A 17,481-nucleotide genomic window follows, 5' to 3' on the forward strand; every position below is an offset into this window, starting at 1 on the left:
AAGGCAGTTCTCTGTAATTAGCTGAAATAGAATTGTTTCTGTCCCAAATGCCTCCATTTCACTTGGCAGGAGGTATGATTCTATTCTTGTGAAGGCCGTTGACTGCTTCTGTTAGATCTGATGTCATCCCCTCTGGGTTTCTCAGAGGGTCATCAATGCAACACTTTGAGGAGAGCAATAACCTTTTAACTATATGTTTACACTGGACATTTACTTTTCTGTAAACCTACGATGAAGACTTTTGGAGGTAATAATAAAATATTGTTACTCAGTTTTGGGTTACGGGAATATGGAGAGATTAGCTTTTTATTTATACTTTATTGTTTTTCATCTTAAATTTTTAAATTAAAAAACAGCAAAGCATACCATTATTATTTTCTCTTTTGAGATATATAAGGATTAGAGATATTCTTTAAATATACAGAAATATACATAAAACAAGACACGTGCACTTACATATTGCTAATATAACCAAAAATGCATGTCATTCCAGAAATTTCTGCCTATTTTGGAGCTGGCTCCTCAGTGATTTACGATTTTCAACATTACAATGACACCTTCAGTAAGAACTCTAGCTCCTTTGTGGCTTTATTTCATGAGGATCTGACATTGATGGGAGAAATGGCCACACTGAGCTTCCGGACCACAGAGATGCCCAGCTTACTGCTCTATGTGAGCTCCTTCTATGAGGAATACCTTTCAGTTATCCTTGCCCCGAATGGTGAGTATCTTTACCAGACGAACAAGAAGACCGACTTAGGAGAAATCAGGACCATAAGGAGGGGGGTGCTAAACTACAAAGAAGAAAACACAAGTGCATCCCTGTGACACCCATGTTATTAGGGTTGATTTGTTTCCATGATAACCCCAAATGTTTCTCACTAGCGTTACCATTTCAGTGATTAAATTAAGATGGCTTTCTTCTATAAATGTCTGATCATTTCATGTATCTGATGTTCAACTGTGCTTCTTGTTATTGGTAGGGAGTCTTTCCTTCTGCATGTGAATAAATTAGTGTCACAGTTCATTTTGAAAGAAGGTATTTTATGCATGGAAAATATTTCCTCCTTCTTGGAAGGGAAGTAAAGAAGTGCATTAAACCATATAAAAGCCAATTTCCATGAGCATCAGATAAATATGATTGTTCTTTACCCATCAGTGTTTGGGAAGTCAGTTATGCCCTATCTGCATACAAAGAAAAGTGGGAAGAGAGTTACCTAACCCATGGTCACCAGTAAGAGAACAGAACCAAGACTTTCCAAGTTAGAGAGCAAAACCAAGCTTTAACCTTTTCTCATGGAGAATAAAGGGAGAAAACTTCTGGAAAAGATTTCTATGATCGCTAACTGATAGGATCCATTACAGGTGGTACCAGAGTTACCAGGTAGAGGGTGCATCTATGAAGGAGAGCAGTGTGTGGATTGGAAGATTTGGATATTGTAGCAAATCACTCACTTCTGTCTTTTTGCTGCTTCTTGATTATGGCAGAAACCTTAGAAAACATTTCTGGTTGTGCAAAAAAATATGTATATATATGTGAATGTCAGTGATACATTAAAATGCATTAACATAAGTCACATTAAAAGAAGTTATGCATATAGAAACTGAATGTTAATATAATCTTGCTTGAGGTTTTACCATTTAATAATATGAATACCACATGAATAATTAACTTCAAGCCTAGCTTGGCATTTTCATATGCTTAACTTAGACTTTTTCCTCTGGTTAAGGAAAATGGAAGAACTTGGAAAAAGACCATTTGGTCTTGACTTTTAGGACTGTGTAATTGAATTCTGAATTTGGCCCCAGAACATCACATAAATGATTACTAGTCCAGGAAAGGTGACTATTGTGCACTCAAGTAAATGCTCCATAGATTCAAGTTATATTAATTTTTTTTTAAATGTGCCTTAGAACCTGCATTGGCGGTTTTTATAAAATTCTATTTCAGTTTAAAATGTCATTTTTCTCTTCTTTAGGAAGTTTGCAAATCAGCTATAAGCTAAACAGACACCGAGAACCTGATGTTTTTAACTTTGGTTTTAAAAACCTGGCTGATGGACAGCTTCACCAGGTGAAGATTAACAGAGAAGCAGCAGTGGTCTTTGTCGAGGTAAGGTTGTAAATTCAACAACAGCAACAGTAATCAAAATTGTGATGCTCAGAATGTATGACCTAAAGCAAAAATTTGATAATAAATCCTAGTAAAAGAAATGCACACCTGGCACTCTTCTTCCATAAGTCTTGCTAGGTCAAGGTGTTTTGTTTTGTTTTGCAATGTCTGTTTGTTTAGCAAGAGACTGTCAAAATTATTATTAATATTTGACCATTTAAAATGCCAAACTGTCCTCATTGGTTTTACTTTATTTGGTTGGGAAATATTGCCTAGTTTATCATAGTGACTACTGGAGGTATTTCAGTGGGAACCTATTCCCATTGGGTTACAAAAGAACAAATGCTACAGAAATTTAAACACAAGGGAAAAAGCAAGATCTTGCTTAAAGTGGGAATATATTTAGAAAAACATCGGAGTCTTTAAGTCACACATTGTCACTGGGTTTTGAAGAATAATCTTTTATACTGAATCTGTATGAATAATACATTTTTCTGCTCATGTTACAAATTTCCTCTAAATAAGTAAAAACTTTGAGGTTCAAAGTAGCTCTTGCATTTCTTTGTGGATTGTACCAATTATAGATACTTAAATCATAAAGACAAATGTAGGGGAACGGGATGGGCAATGAGGTGGAGTTGAATTTGAGGTGTTACAAGAATTGTTTATAATACACTTTTCTCCTTTAACCTTTGTGATAGCAGGAACATATAGCTTATTTTTTTTATCATTTTTCTTGGTCTTCCTTTGATTCCCATCCTCTTATCATCAAAATTGCTTGACATTTTGATGTTTATATCATGTGGAACATTTAATAGGTTAACCAGAATGCAAGGAGACAAGTCATCCTGTCTTCAGGGACACAATTCAATGCTGTCAAATCCCTCACGTTGGGGACAATTTTAGGTAAGTGGAAGAAAGAGAGCCCCCTCCCCCCACCGCCCAGTGCCTGGGATTGGAAGTGTTAGTTTGCAAACACGGGAAGCATGCATCATGCTGAAAGAAGCTCCTTGATATATGCATGATTTCCCAGTGAGTGACAGTCAAGGTAGAAGCTTGTACTCTTGTCTGAGTGCGCATATAATCACGAGTAAGTGCTGCTTGCGAGTTGAACAAGGGCGTTCCTTGAAAAATGCCTCCACACTTACCCTCTCACTTGGCAATCAAGCATAATGAAACTGCATTTTTCTAACAATTCAGGAAAGAAAAAAATCAAAGCAGATATAAGTACACAAATTCTGTAGTAATCAGGGGTCAAATGCAGAAATCATTTTAATGATAAATCTAGATTTATGTTTAAGAAGGAAGAGAAAAGGCTGCTTATTTTCTGTTAGCAAACAAGCTTTGGGCTGTGGTCTGGGCCCTGCCTTGCCTGTGGGCTGAGGTGAAATGTGTTCATTGCTCCCAGCTACTCTTGGAAAATCACAGCCTAAATATCCTACAGACATCCTTTATGGCTGCCAGTTATTAGACAGCAAACTCTTGACGCCTTTTTTTTCCCCTTGTCACCAAGAATTACATTGAAATAAAAACAGATATTGAAAGTCATTTCTTTTATTTTTGATTATATATAAACTGTATGTTTTATTGCTATTTAAATGATATCTAGGGGAAATCCTCTTGTGGCATGTTTATTATTCCTCCTCTGGTACTTGATACTCATATGGCTATGCTTTGTCCTAAATAATCGATGGAAACTTATTAGGTGTTCAGCCATTTATACATTGATTCTTTCGGTCATTTCTTCTACCCCACAGATATATATTACATCACCAACTTGAGAATGTTAGAAAAGGCACATGAATGGATGTTCAAAATATGTCGAGAATCACAGTAACTAGTAAAGCTATCACGTCTTTCAAACAGATGATGGGCAATGAAATGATGACTTCTTATTTTTCAGACAGAGGAAATGTTATGAATGCCAGTGCTCTCCAAAGGTGCTCTTGTAAATGGTAATAACAAAAGTGTAACATTTAGACGCTGCAGCCTAACTGTTAAAGCAGCCCAACTGTTAAAAAGGCACATTAAGCCCGTGCCCCTTCACTGGTAAGAATATAGTTTTAGCATGGTACGGTGAATAACAACTTCAGGCTGAAGCGGTGGTGGTCCTGCATTGTAATCATGCCTTAAAGGTAGATAGAGAATCTGGCCTTGACGATGTATTGACAGAGTGGTAGCTTGTGCTGAAGGTCCTTTCCTGTGGTTCATTGTTCTAGTCGCGCTTCCCACATGTGGGATAGTAATGGTACGGTTACCACAGAAATAACAATGAGAACATTTGTTTCCCACTGAGTGCTGGGAGATGTTTATACCTACCACAGCCCATTGTAAAGGTGAGTATTCCAGTCTCCAATGGGTGGTCTCGATGTTTCTCAGGCATTTCTGACATCCCTGTTTTCATGATATTAGTAGATTTTTTTATTCTATTTAAAATTGTGGCATAATCTTAAAAGAATTGGAAAAACAAACAAACAAAAAAACAAACCCCCCAAAAAACAAAAACGAATTGGAAAAACAATTCAAAGGAATACTGCTCCTTCAACTTTTGTCCCTGAGAATAACAGTATATGTTTAAATAGAGATTATGAAATTCCTAAAAGTTCAAAGACCACGCTGAGCTTTAGAGAACAGTGAGATAGAACCCTATCCTTGGCTGTCAGCCCAATAGTTATAATTGTTTTTAATATCCAAACGGAGAAGAATTTGCTCTCTTTTTTATCTGATATTGAGCTCTACTCTCTGGCCCGACGGATCCTTGGTCTGAGCAGTGAGTAATTGATCGCCCAAGGGGTGTGCAAGCTGCAGAGCTGAATTTTTGTCGAGTGGGTGCAGCTGTGTGTGGAATTCTGGTTCTGTGTGCCCTCAGATCTGATCCCTCCTCCACTGCCAGACAGAAGTCCGTGTGTTCTCCTTTTCCCAGCCCAGAGGACAGATATGGTCAATAAACAAAACAAACACAGACCACACACAACTTCATGCCCTCAGTGACTCCAGCATCTGACAGGAGAGATGAGGCATATTCAGAAATGTCTGTCACCCAAAGTATGAATAGAAAGTTGCCATCAGTAAGTGTGAAACTGACAAAGGAATATTTTTAAGAACAATTTGGCTTCAAACGTATGATCTATAAAGAAATAGGCAATAGATTACAGAAATCGACTTAATCACTGAACTGCATTATATGAAGGAGATTGTTTTAATAAAAAAGTAGAATAATAAATTTTGTTATATAAATTTTTATTTTCCTATAAGTTAATATATAGAGGACAGTAGCATGGGACTGAAGGTGTTAATGTTTTTATTCAAGGATGATATATTCAAAAACATCTCTCTCAGGCCACAAAAATTAAAGTTGAAACTCAGCAATGAAGTTTATAGCCTGAAGCAATTGAATCTAATAAAATTATAAATATTCATTTCATCTGTAACTAGAGGTATATATCTTGATCAAAGGCTAATAAAAAGTTTAATGTTTTGGACAACTTTATTTTAGGATGGCTTCTGTTCTGCTGCCACTCTCAAATCAGTTACTGAGTATAAGAGGACTACAGTTTTGCGTTCAGATTTGGCGAGTGTAAGCAGAACTGCCTTTCACTAACTTATAGTAAAGTAGACCAACAGATTGGCTAATAAGGAGCTATTAATTTCCCAAATAAAGTAGTCCCAAACTATGACAAGTCATCAAGTACTTATTTCTTGTTAGCTATTTTGACTCATTGACTTATCCATTCATTCAGAAATGTTTGGTGGTCCCTAATACGCACTTATATTTCATTGGACATTTCAAATGCATCATAGCAAAATATACTACTGTACCTGCCCTCAAAGCACTTGTGGAATAATACAAGATATAGACAATAAAACAGTGTTCTAATGATTAACTAATCTAGTTAGTCATTATTATTATTTACCCTAGTGTGCTATGGAAAAATGGTTCAGCATCATCTTCTAATTAACATGCTCTTGTTCTTTCCATTCTTCAATGATCTTATTAGTGATGACCAATCAGGTTAAGTTTTCCCAATTACTATAAAATAATTTTAGTATAATCCTACTTTAATGTAAATCTTTAGATTTCTAGTGTTCTATGTAGTTTTAACTCTGATAGGATTTATACTCCCAAAGTATGAGAGCTTTAAAATACCAAGTAAGGCGCCCTAGCATTTTTGCTAAATTTTGTTTCTCTAAAGACCTTTGTATATTTGATATTCTATTCATTTTGTTTTTTGTGCATTTAGAAAAAAACAACAAAAATAACAAACCCAAAATATCAAAGCAAAACAAAAATCTGTTTTTGAAGTGTACAGACTAAAGATATGTCTTCCTATCTCTTCCTGGGGGAGAATACAATTCACATCAATATAGTCATGTGAGTAAACCTTAGTAGGCCAATTATCTGTGGGGGAAAGAAAATCCACTGAAGGATTGTATGTTGAAAAAGAGCTCCATATATGATAATTGGGTAATAAATCATTCATGGAAATTACCTGCTGAGATCTGCATAGAGAGACTAGAGTTTAGATATTAAAAACTCCATTGACTTAAGTGACATATATTAGTCTTTCCTATGCTCTGCCTAAGAATTTATCTCATTTAGAAGAAATTCACATAGAAAGACACAAGGAGTTTATAAAATTTCAGGAATATGAATGTAAATGCAAAACTCCTCAACAAAATATTAGCAAATCTAATGCAGTAATGTATAAAAATTATTATATGCCATGACCAAGTAAGATTTATCCCAGGAATTTAAGGTTGGCTCAACAGATAAAAATCAATGTAATGCACCATATTAATAGACTAAAGGACAAAAACCACATGATCACCTCAATAGACCCAGAAAAAGCATTTGAAAAAAATCCAGCATGCTTTCATAATGAAAACATTGAACAAATTAGGAATGAAAGGAACTTCCTCACATGGAAAAGGGCATCTGCAAAAACCCCACAGCTATTATCACACTTAATGGTGAAATAATGGAAGTCTTCCCCTAAGATCAGTAATGAGATGACGACGTCCACTCTTACCACTTTTGTTTAAGACTGTAGTGCAGGTTTGAAGGAGGGCTGTTAGGCAAGGAAAAGAGTAAAAAGTATCCAGATAAAAAAGGAAGAAGTAAAATTATCTCTATTGGTCAAGGACACGATCTCATAGGGAATCCATGAAAAAAGCTATTAGAGTTAATAAACAGTTTTGGCAAAGATACAAGACCAACACACAAAAATTTACTATATTTCTATATACTAGCAACGAACAATACAAGAATAAAATGAAGAATGAAATAATAGAATAAATATTCTATTTACAATAGTATCAAAAAGAATCAAATGCTTTGGAATAACTTTAACAAAAGAAGTGCAAGACATGTACGCCGAAAACAACAAAACATTGTTGGAAGGAATTATGTAAGACTTACGTAAATGGAAAGGTATCTGTGTTCATGGACTGAAAGACTCAACATTGCTAAGATGGCAGTGATACCCAAGTTTTTCTACAGAATCAACACAATTTCTATCAAAATCCAAATGGCCTTTTTTTTGCAAAAATTGACAAGTTGAACCCAAAATTCATATGGACATGCAAGACAATCTTGAAAAGAAGAATAAAGTTGGAGGTCTCACCCTTCATGATTTCAAAAATTAGTACAAAGCTACAGTAGTAAAGACTGTGTGGTATTGGCATAAGATAGACATATTGGTCAGTGGGCTAGATTGAGAGTCAAGAAGTAAAACTATATATTCATGGTCAGTTGACTTTTAACATTGGTGCCAGGACCATTCAATGGAGAAAAAATAATCTCTTCAACAAATGGTGCTGGCCCAATTGGATATCCACAAGTTTAAAAAATCAGGTTGGACCCCTACCTAACATCATATACCTTGGATTAGGCAACGGTTTTTTTAGAGAAGTTTTCTTAAAAGCCTTGGGTTAGATCATGGATTCTCAAAAGCGCAAGCAGCAAAGAAAAATATACTGGATCTCATCAAAATTAAAAACTTTTGTAATTCAAAGGACACTCTCAAGAAAGTGAAAAGACAACCCACAAAAATGAGGAAAAATATTTGCCAGTCCTGTATCTGATAAACAGAATACATAAAGAATTCTTATAACTAAACAGTAAAAAGACATAACCCAATTTAAAAATGGCCAAAGGATCTGACTAGACATCCTTCAAAGAAGATATACAAATACGAACATGAAAAGATGTTCAAAATCATTTGTCACCAGGGAAATGCAAATCAAAACCACAAGATACCATTTCACAACCAATAGGATGGCTATGATCAAAAAGACAGACAGTAACAAGTGTCATAGAGGATATGGAGAAATTGGAACTCTTGTCCATTGCTGGTGAGAATGTAAAATTGTGCAGCTGCTGTGGAAAAACAGTTTGGCAGTTCCTTAAAACGTTAAACATAGTTACCAGGTGACCCAGAAATTCCACTCCTAGGTATATACCCAAGAGAATTGAAAATATATATCCATACACAAAAGGTGTACACAAATTTTCAGAGCAGTATTATTAATAATAACCAAAAATTGGGAACAACCCCAGTGTCTGTCAACTAAGGATTAGGTAAACACAAGTGGTGTACAATGAAATATTAGCCATAAAAAGTAATGAAGTACTCATACATGGGACCACGTGGATGAACCTTGAAAACATTATGCTAAATGAAAGAAGATAAACACAAAAGACCACATAATGTATGATTTCTTTTATATGAATGTCCAGAATAGGCAAATTCATAGAAACAGAAAGTAGTTTAGGTTTTCCAGGGACTGGGAGGGAGGTTGGAGTGGGGAGTGACCACTAATGTATACGGGGTTTCTTTTGGGGTGATAGATTCAGCAATTACATGCTGGGAAAGGTTTTACAACTCTGTAAAAAAAACCCACTGAATTGTACACTTTAAAAGGGTGAATTTTATGGCATCTGAAATGAATCTCAAAAATAAGGAAAAAAATCCATTAGAGATTTATTTCTTTTGCTAATGCCTTTTCTGCACATGTACCTGGGAGAGTTAGAACACTGAGTCATAACTGGACATTTATTCTCTAGTGTGAATGAGTTTATTCAAGAACAGGGTTTGATGGGAAATAGAGGGGGAGAACTGGAAAGGCCCAGGGTTAAGGACCTCTGAGATGGATTGAGGGCACATCAAGAGAAGGCTGGACAAGCCTAGTCACAATTTTAAAAAGAGCTGATGAGCTAAAAGCAGCAAACATGTAGATTCTGACATTATTTCCTTGTCATGTGAAAGGGTGGCAGAGACTATTGAAATGTCATTATAGGAAGAGTTGATATGATTTACTAAAGAATGTTCTTCCAGTAAATACCTGCTGGGAGTGCTTGTTAAAGTGCTTAGGGTCCCAAATCACCCCTGATTTCTTCCCAGGTATTGGTTGCAAGTGCCAGGGATAGTTTGGTGGGGTGGGGTGGGGTGCAGGGAAGGGGGAATAATTCACTTCTTTCTGACTCTGAAAATCAGGTCCCTCCAACCCTGAATTGTTGGAAAGACAAGACTGAAAAATTCTGTCTAGCATGATTTTCTAATTAGGTCATTTATTTAGCTAGCATAAAGGAAGTTCACTCTGGTTTCATCAACTCCAAAATAAATAGCAGGTTGATATTTATATTCAGTCTAGCCAATTTCATTCACTAAAATGTTTTTAACATTCATCCGTGTTGTTGCATGTAATAGTAGTTCACTTGCTCTCTTTGCTGGATAGTCTTTTATTGCATGAGTATACCACAGTTTGTTTATTCTTATGTTGATGGGCAGCTGGATTGCTTCCAGTTTGGGACTGTTAATCTCCTGTATTAGCTTTATAGTTGTACCTCTTTGTATTTTTTTATCAGTTACTCTTAAGATTAATTATTCATCCTTGATTTATTATATACTACTTTGAATGTACACTTCCCAAACTATGGAAAAACCTTATTTTTTTTCCATTTTACTTCCTCTTCCACCCCTTTTGCCATTGTTGTCATGTATTTTACATATTATTTTTTCCACAAGACATTATTATTGCTGTTGTTTTAAACAGTCGATATTCACTTCAGTTATCTACGTATTTACCCTTTCTGATGCTCTTCATTGCTTCCTGCAATTCCATGGACAATTCACTTTGTTTCCTGATTCTTGTTTGCGGATGAGAGCCTCAGGGAATCTTGGAAATGCTCCTTTTGCTGTTCCACTGTTTACCGCCGGTGCCTTTCAGAAACACTGCTCATCGTGGGTAGCAGAAAGCTCTTCACACACATTTTAATTCTTTGTTCCTTCCTTTTCCTTGTGAACCTTTTGTTAACATGCTTGTTCCTCACAAAACCAGAAATCATCTCGTGTGTTGGAATGCATGGCCTTGGCAATATATTTTAAAGGCAACACTACCCAATACCTGAGACAGTTGAGAATGTCTATGTCCTGAATTGTTGGAAATTTGATGGTGCTCTCAAGATTTCATACCATAGACATTTTTTAAGAGAAAAAATATATTAAATCTGTTTTTATCCAAAGTGATTTAAGGGGTTCTACTCGAAATTACAGTAGAAGTGAACTTTATCCTCAGCCCTTAGCTCACTTTTTCCTAAACATGACTTTTCTTCACATTCACGCTCAAACCACTTTCCCTTCCCCTTCTTTCCTAGCATGAAACTGCACCTGATTTCCCCTTACTTTCTGTTGATGCCTGTGTTCTCAAGCTAGAGGTTTATCAGACATTTTCATCCTGACGTGTAAATTTCTAATAATGCACTAAGTATTCTCCTAAGGTTCTTCCCCCACCTTTTTTTTCTCTTTACACTTTAAAGGGAAGAAAATTTTTGAGCCAAAAGGAAGGAACTTAATGATGGAATTTCAGGAGTCAGCTAACAGGGAAGATAGATTTGCACTCATTGTCTTTCTAAGCACAGTTCTGTTAATTCGGATGCTGGCTTTGTGTGGACCTGTTTCTGGGAAATGCAGCTTGGACCATAAGACTTGCCTCTACTCCCAATGCAACTTGTTTGTGCCCCTGAACCTAGGAACTATAGGGCCAGCCCAGCAGGCAAGAGGAGGCAGGAAAGTGTGAATGAGAGAGCTGGGGTAGGAGTTTGCCCTCTGGACTGGAGGAGGAGTACAGAGCAGAGTCTTAGGGTGGTGTGCGAAGACCGTGGATCCTGGGGAAAGTTTGCCTTGCAGAGAACTCAAGACTTCCAAAGGGAAGGTCAACATTGCTCCACATTACCGTCCCCATCCTCTCTGCTCCTCCTGGAGCTGAGAAAGGGATGGATTATCGGGCCACATCCTTCCTACCATGGGGAGGCTGAGGGTGAGAGACCTCTTCCTATGCTTTATAAGAAGTCAGATAGTCTGAATGCAGGTCTGCTGCTGACTATAGGGCAGAGAAGCTGCACTGTCCACAGTTGTCAGGACTGTGTATCGTATAACATCCTTAACCATGGAGTCCCAATAAGCAGTCCCAATAAATAAATAAGGAAATAATGATGCCACCACTAAGGGAATCTAAAAGCAAGAGTAAGGGTAGAGAAAGAAGAAAAAGCAACAAATAAAATTTCTTGCATCAAAATAGAGCTATTGAAGAAGACAGAAGACAACTAGGATGAAACTTGGCACTCAAAGAGATTTTAATAAAGGCACACACACAGACACAAGCACCAACTCTGGGAATTAAAATAAATATGATTTTTCAAAATTTCACTGGGTGATCTAAAGGAGAGAATCATCACTGGTTATCCTTAAATAGTGGCACGGAGTATCATGTAGATGAAATGTCTCAAGCCACAGAGCAAAATGATTAAGACGTAGAAATTAGGAGGGAAAAATAAAACAGATTTGGAAGTTAGATCTAGAAAACCTAATATGAATAAATAGAGATCCAGAAAGAGAACTAGAAGCAAAGACAATACTTATGTATTAAAAAAATTTCTCTGAGCTAAAGGACAACCTGAGTTGCAGATAGAAAGGACTCATTGATTCTGATGAGAAAAGACACACATCTGGGGAAATTCTGGGAAAATCCGTGAATTACAAAACCATAGAGAAAAATCTTCCAGACTTTGTAGACAGAAGTTACTACAATGGAAAATAATGATATTGACATCAGCATCCAACTTCTCATTTGCAGCAATAGAATAAAAATGAGAGAATGATATAGTTATACTGCTAAGAAGAATGGTTGCAACTCACGCATCTAATATATAACTTATCTGACAAGGTTAAAAAAAGATATTTTGCATAACAAGGAAAGATTGAGATTAAATACTAATCAAGCTTCCCATCTTAAGAAAATACTAGAGAATTACTCCAATCAAAAAATGAACCAAAACCATGACCTCAGGATGGAAAATTGACAGGAAACTATAAGCACCAAACCTTTACATATATTTATACCCACATGTACATGCATAACATAGTTACAGCTACATGATTAATGATAGGCTATCCAGGTACGTATAAATCCACCCATACACATTCACACTCACAAATCCACATATATGTATAAATATTAAGTACAGAGTCTTGAAATACAGGAAAATATAATGTGATATGATATGCTACTGATGTTTCTTTCCTTAGTAACAACACTAAAGACATGAAGTTAGGTTATCTTTAAAAAATAAATTCCACAAAATTGGCCTAATTCATTATGATAAATGTCTGCCTGAGATTCCTTCTGTTACCCTTGCCTAGTAGTGCTCAGGTCAGACTTTGACCAGGAACAGGAAAGCTAGTGTTTGTCCAACAGCTAAAACTTTTATTTTACCTGTAATTTTTTTTTCAGATGTTAGCCTTGCAAAAGTCCTGTGTTACTATTGCAGTGTCTCCCATTTTATTTCTTCTTGACATTGTCTCAAGTATACATAAGCAAGGGTGCCTTTCTTTAAGAAATAGATAATATCTGAATGCAAAATTTAAAAAGTAAAGTCATCTTTAAAGTACCCTTTTAATTGATAATCCTTTAGTTGGGTTGTGCCTAGCTCATTTTACTTCAGTGTACTTAAGGAGCTACCTGAAATTCCACGTGCATAAAGCTCTTTGATGTCTCGTATAATCAACTTGGCCAAGGTAGCTATATGTGTCAGACAGATGTCTATTATGATTATAACAATGCAAATGCATGCCCCCAATTTTAGTTGTTCTTAGAGGTCTTTTCCATAGCAAACATTTACTTTTGCAACTTTAAAATCATGAACAGAATTTTGTAAGCCCAAGTAACTCCCAATACATTTGCTGAAAATCTCAAAGTTAGGCCATTTTTCTTGAAGGTACAGCTCTTTTCCAAGCCAGAAGAAATAAGGATACAGAATATTTGGTTTTCCAGAATTATAGACTGAAATAGTGAGATGAAGTTTAATAGGAAAAACGGTGAGACCTGTAATAAGAGTCAGGAAATCTACCCCATGAGTTTGTATAGGAGGCAACACTTGACCTCTCCTCTCTTAGGGTCTATGGCTGGACCTGAGAATTAAATTGACATAAGACAGATTAACAGGGGAAAAGCATACAGATTTTTAAATGTACATGGGAGTCCCTACAGGAAAATGAAGACCCAAAAAGCGGATAGGCCCAAGTGTTTATATATGAGGTTGAACAGAGAGTGGTGATTGTGAAAAAGTAACTAAAATGTATGAGGAGATGAAAGGAAGATAGGGGTTATTTTAACAAGGTTTGTATGTACAGATTTCTCTGGGCTGGTCTCCTCATCTCTGGTCATAAAAATGTATTTTTCCTCCTGGTACAAAAAGGGCAGCTTTCGCATAACAGTTTTATCTCCTGCTTTCAGGAACAGAAAGCGGATGTCAGTGTCCTTGTACCTGCTGTTTTTCAAGAAAATAATCCTTATGCCAAAATGGCATATTTAGGGGTGGCATATTCTGCTACCCTTCGAATAGAAGCTTCAGGGTATGTTGTTTAACTTTAGCGACAATGAGGATGTGTTTAGTTACCATGACATTCTGTAAAACTCAGTGGCATAAGATGGCAGCCAACTATGGACGTACATTTTTAGCTGGAGCCAGTGCAAGTAATCTTTTATCACAAGGTCGGTCCTCTGAATTTCTCAGGTCACACCTTGAGAGTGACACATTTTTAAAAATTCCAGTACCCAAACTGTCCACAGAAGGGTGGTAATGGGACTAAATTTATTCTTTGATTGTAAAATATATATTGCATGCATCCTATGTAACAGACAGTAAGCTAAGTGCAGGGGAAGGCAAGAATAAAACACACTGCCCACCAAGGGCTTTCCACATGTTGCATGAGAGAGGGATGATCCAAGGAGAGTGACCTTCTGCAACTGATGCACCAGGCAAGGCTAGCTGGAAGTGTGGTTACACACCCCTGGCTTCAGAGTTCAAATGCCACTATTCAAAAGTCTATAAATCGCTTAGCACAATGCCCAGCCTATGGGAATCATTTGGTAAATTCTTGGCAGCTGTTTATGATTGTTTGAAAAAGAAGAGGCAACGAGCCTTTCTACACAAGGTGAAGTGAGAGGGAGTTTGACAGCAGATGCCAAAGTTGCCTCATACTGATGTGGTTGCCTCTCTGGGGGACATGGAAGCTTCCCAGACTGACACATTTAAACTTGAAGTCTACAGCTAAGGGCCTTTGGTCAGATTTCGTGCCCACAGAGCAAGCGCACTGCAGGATGTAATCATAACTGAAATGAACGGATTGATGTTCTCTCCTGGGTCAGTCGCTGCTCTTCTTCGGTCTTTAACCAACTTCTGTCAGTTGGGGATGAGGGCGGGGATCAGGAGGGGGTTGATGGGGGCAGAAGCCTTGATTTATGGACCCGGGACAGAGACCACCTTTGTGAAGAAGGGGAAAGGAAGTGTGGGGCGGCGTTCCCAGGGCAGCACGTGCAGTTACGGAGAGGCCCTCTCTGTGGGGGTCAGAACAGTCAGCCTGAATAAAGTGTTAATTGTGAGGGAACTGCAGAAGGGATTCCCAGAACGCTGCTGTCCCCCAACCCAGGAGACCTAGATTACCGGCCACAAATCCTGTTAAAACTATTTTGAAAAATGCATTGGCGGAGGATTTCATTCGTCAGTGCCCCGTGACTGCATCCGAAGGAGCTTCACGTGACTCTCACGGGGAGTGCGCACCCGCAGGGCATCAACCAAGGCGGCAGGTACCGACTCTGGCTCTTTCCTAAAAACGAAGGGCTCGGAGGGAAGTTCAGTTCATCACTGCTGCGCAGATGCAGGCTATTCCTGCGTCCCCGCCAGTCGCTCCTGAGCCCTAACGGTGTGTCCTACTTCTTTGCCCGCAGGGCCTCCCGGCGCGGACCGCGACACGCTGCGGGCTGGCGCGCACGGCTTCACCGGCTGCCTCTCGGCAGTGCGCTTCGGTCCCGCCGCCCCGCTGAAGGCGGCGCTGCGCCCGGGCGGGCCCGCCCGGGTCACTGTCCGCGGACACGTGGCCGCCGCGTCCCGCTGCGCGGAGGGGGCGGGGCCCGGAGCTCCAGCGCGGGAGGCGACCCGACCGCTCGCAGGCGGCGCAGGTGCGTGGCCCTCCGCCCGCGGTCACTCTGCGCCCGCGGTCTTCCACCCAGTCTTCATTCCAGAGGTTTCCAAAAGTCCTCTGTTCGTACACCTTCCCATTCCCTGGTCTTTCCATTCTCGGTTCTTCGTTTCAAGTTCATTTCTGTCACTGCGTTGTCTGCTCTTCTTTCAAATGTGGATTTCTCAAAAGTTCTCCTTTCCACTCTCCTCTGTCATTCTTCCTTTTTCTACTGTAGGTCGTTCTGGAGCAACAGATGAGGGAGAGCCCTTAGTTAATGCGGACAGAAGTGACTCCGCGGTCATCGGAGGTAACGAGGCCGCGAATGACCTCGTCCTTGGCGTTGTTGTCACTGTTAGCAAAGTCCAAAAAATATCCGTGAGAATCCGTGCTGATTGTGAGGTCAATGGCAGTGGCAGGCCACATACAATTGCTCATGTTCTTGACGTGATTGTACCGAATTCAGCTCCTTTGGAGATACTTAGGAGAAGGAATCGATCGCTCCACTGAAACACTTTTTAAAGGATGGTTGCCAAACTACAGAATAATAAGAGAATTTTCGTTTGAATATAGTCATTAGTATCTCTCAGGATATATACATATTTAAGGTGCATTTACTTTTACTTCTTTGATTTAAAATAGCCATGGACCTCTCAGTCCCTTAGCCCAAAACATTTAAAAATAAGATTAAAAATAAAACATATATTGGGAGAAGCACCTAAACTATGCAAATTGTCATTTTCCTGAACATAAAGATATAAAACTGTGTCTGGCATCAAGCTTATCTTAGGATGGAGAGATAGATTAGATAGATAGAGATATCCATCAAATAAATCCATTCATCTATATGTATATATGTGTATATATATATATATATATTTGAAGAAGTAAAAGTAATCGCATCTTAAATATCTTCTAATATATCCTTTGAAGCAAAATTTATCCAGGTCTGACTAAAAAAATTAATATTCAATTCTCCCTCCTTATCATTCAAAGAACGTTTTAATTTGTTTAATTAGGTTATTGAAATGTGAGTAAGTTGCAAACTCTGCTTGGTGAGTAGAAGTAAACTGCTCTCCATTCCTTGCTACCTCAAAGTGAGGTAATTACTGCTAGATCTGGGTGATAGGACTGGGGGTCCACTGTTCAGGCCGGCTACACACCTGCTCGGATTGGATCTGTTCATTTTGTCTGTATCCATCCAGACACCAGTATTCTCCAGATAATTAGGAAAGTATTCAGACATTTTAAAGTGCTGACCAAATCTATGTAAGAATTTTAACATTTCCAGTTTTGTCTCAACTACTTTTATTTTTGTAATGAGTGAGGAATATGACCTCCATTTTATAACTCCAAGAACAAATAAGAACCATAAATGTTATTTAGAATGCATATCTAAAAGGAATAACTTTTGTGTTAAAATTTAAATTAAACCTTAATCCTAAATCATTCTAATTTATTTTTAATGAGAAGACTTCACTATAATGCCAAAGCTAAGTGAAAATAAATCAACTTAAATGTGATTAACATTTACAAAGTAGGAATCCAAGTTCAAACTTTCACAAATTATCATAGTTTGTTCCCTTTTATTAGCAAGACCAGAGATAATAGTCAAATTGATGATAGAACAAAGATGTGGTCCTTAGGGTTTTTTTGCTCTTGCTGAATATCGTTGGCAAGATGTAGTGTCATTCTCCTGAGAAATCCTACTTGGTTCCTGATACATGGGATGGAGAATGAGGGCACAGAAGGTCTTAGGAACAGAATGGCTCATTTTACTAGGCACACAATTCACTTGAACCTGCCTTCCATCTGTGTGGTGGCTGGTTGCTGGGTGGTTTGTCAGTTACT

The 17,481-nt window shown here is 38.0% G+C and overlaps 1 protein-coding gene across 4 annotated transcripts in view; it reads left to right on the forward strand.

Moving 5' to 3' along the window:
• Positions 1–17,481, forward strand: part of LOC309665098 (contactin-associated protein-like 3) — a 239,849-nt gene that overhangs the window by 217,164 nt on the left and 5,204 nt on the right. For 2 of the 4 annotated variants that reach the window (XM_082471232.1, XM_082471234.1), the window contains 5 exons: positions 494–721; positions 1,980–2,113; positions 2,932–3,019; positions 15,401–15,631; positions 15,869–15,940. In XM_082471232.1, the coding sequence (XP_082327358.1) occupies positions 494–721; positions 1,980–2,113; positions 2,932–3,019; positions 15,401–15,631; positions 15,869–15,940 (753 nt within the window). The remainder of the gene's footprint in view (positions 1–493; positions 722–1,979; positions 2,114–2,931; positions 3,020–15,400; positions 15,632–15,868; positions 15,941–17,481) is intronic. The other 2 variants (XM_082471233.1, XM_082471235.1) reach the window with 1 other exon arrangement.

This window comes from Balaenoptera physalus (genome assembly GCF_965194825.1).
Source record: "Balaenoptera physalus genome assembly, chromosome: 7".
NCBI lineage: Eukaryota > Metazoa > Chordata > Mammalia > Artiodactyla > Balaenopteridae > Balaenoptera > Balaenoptera physalus.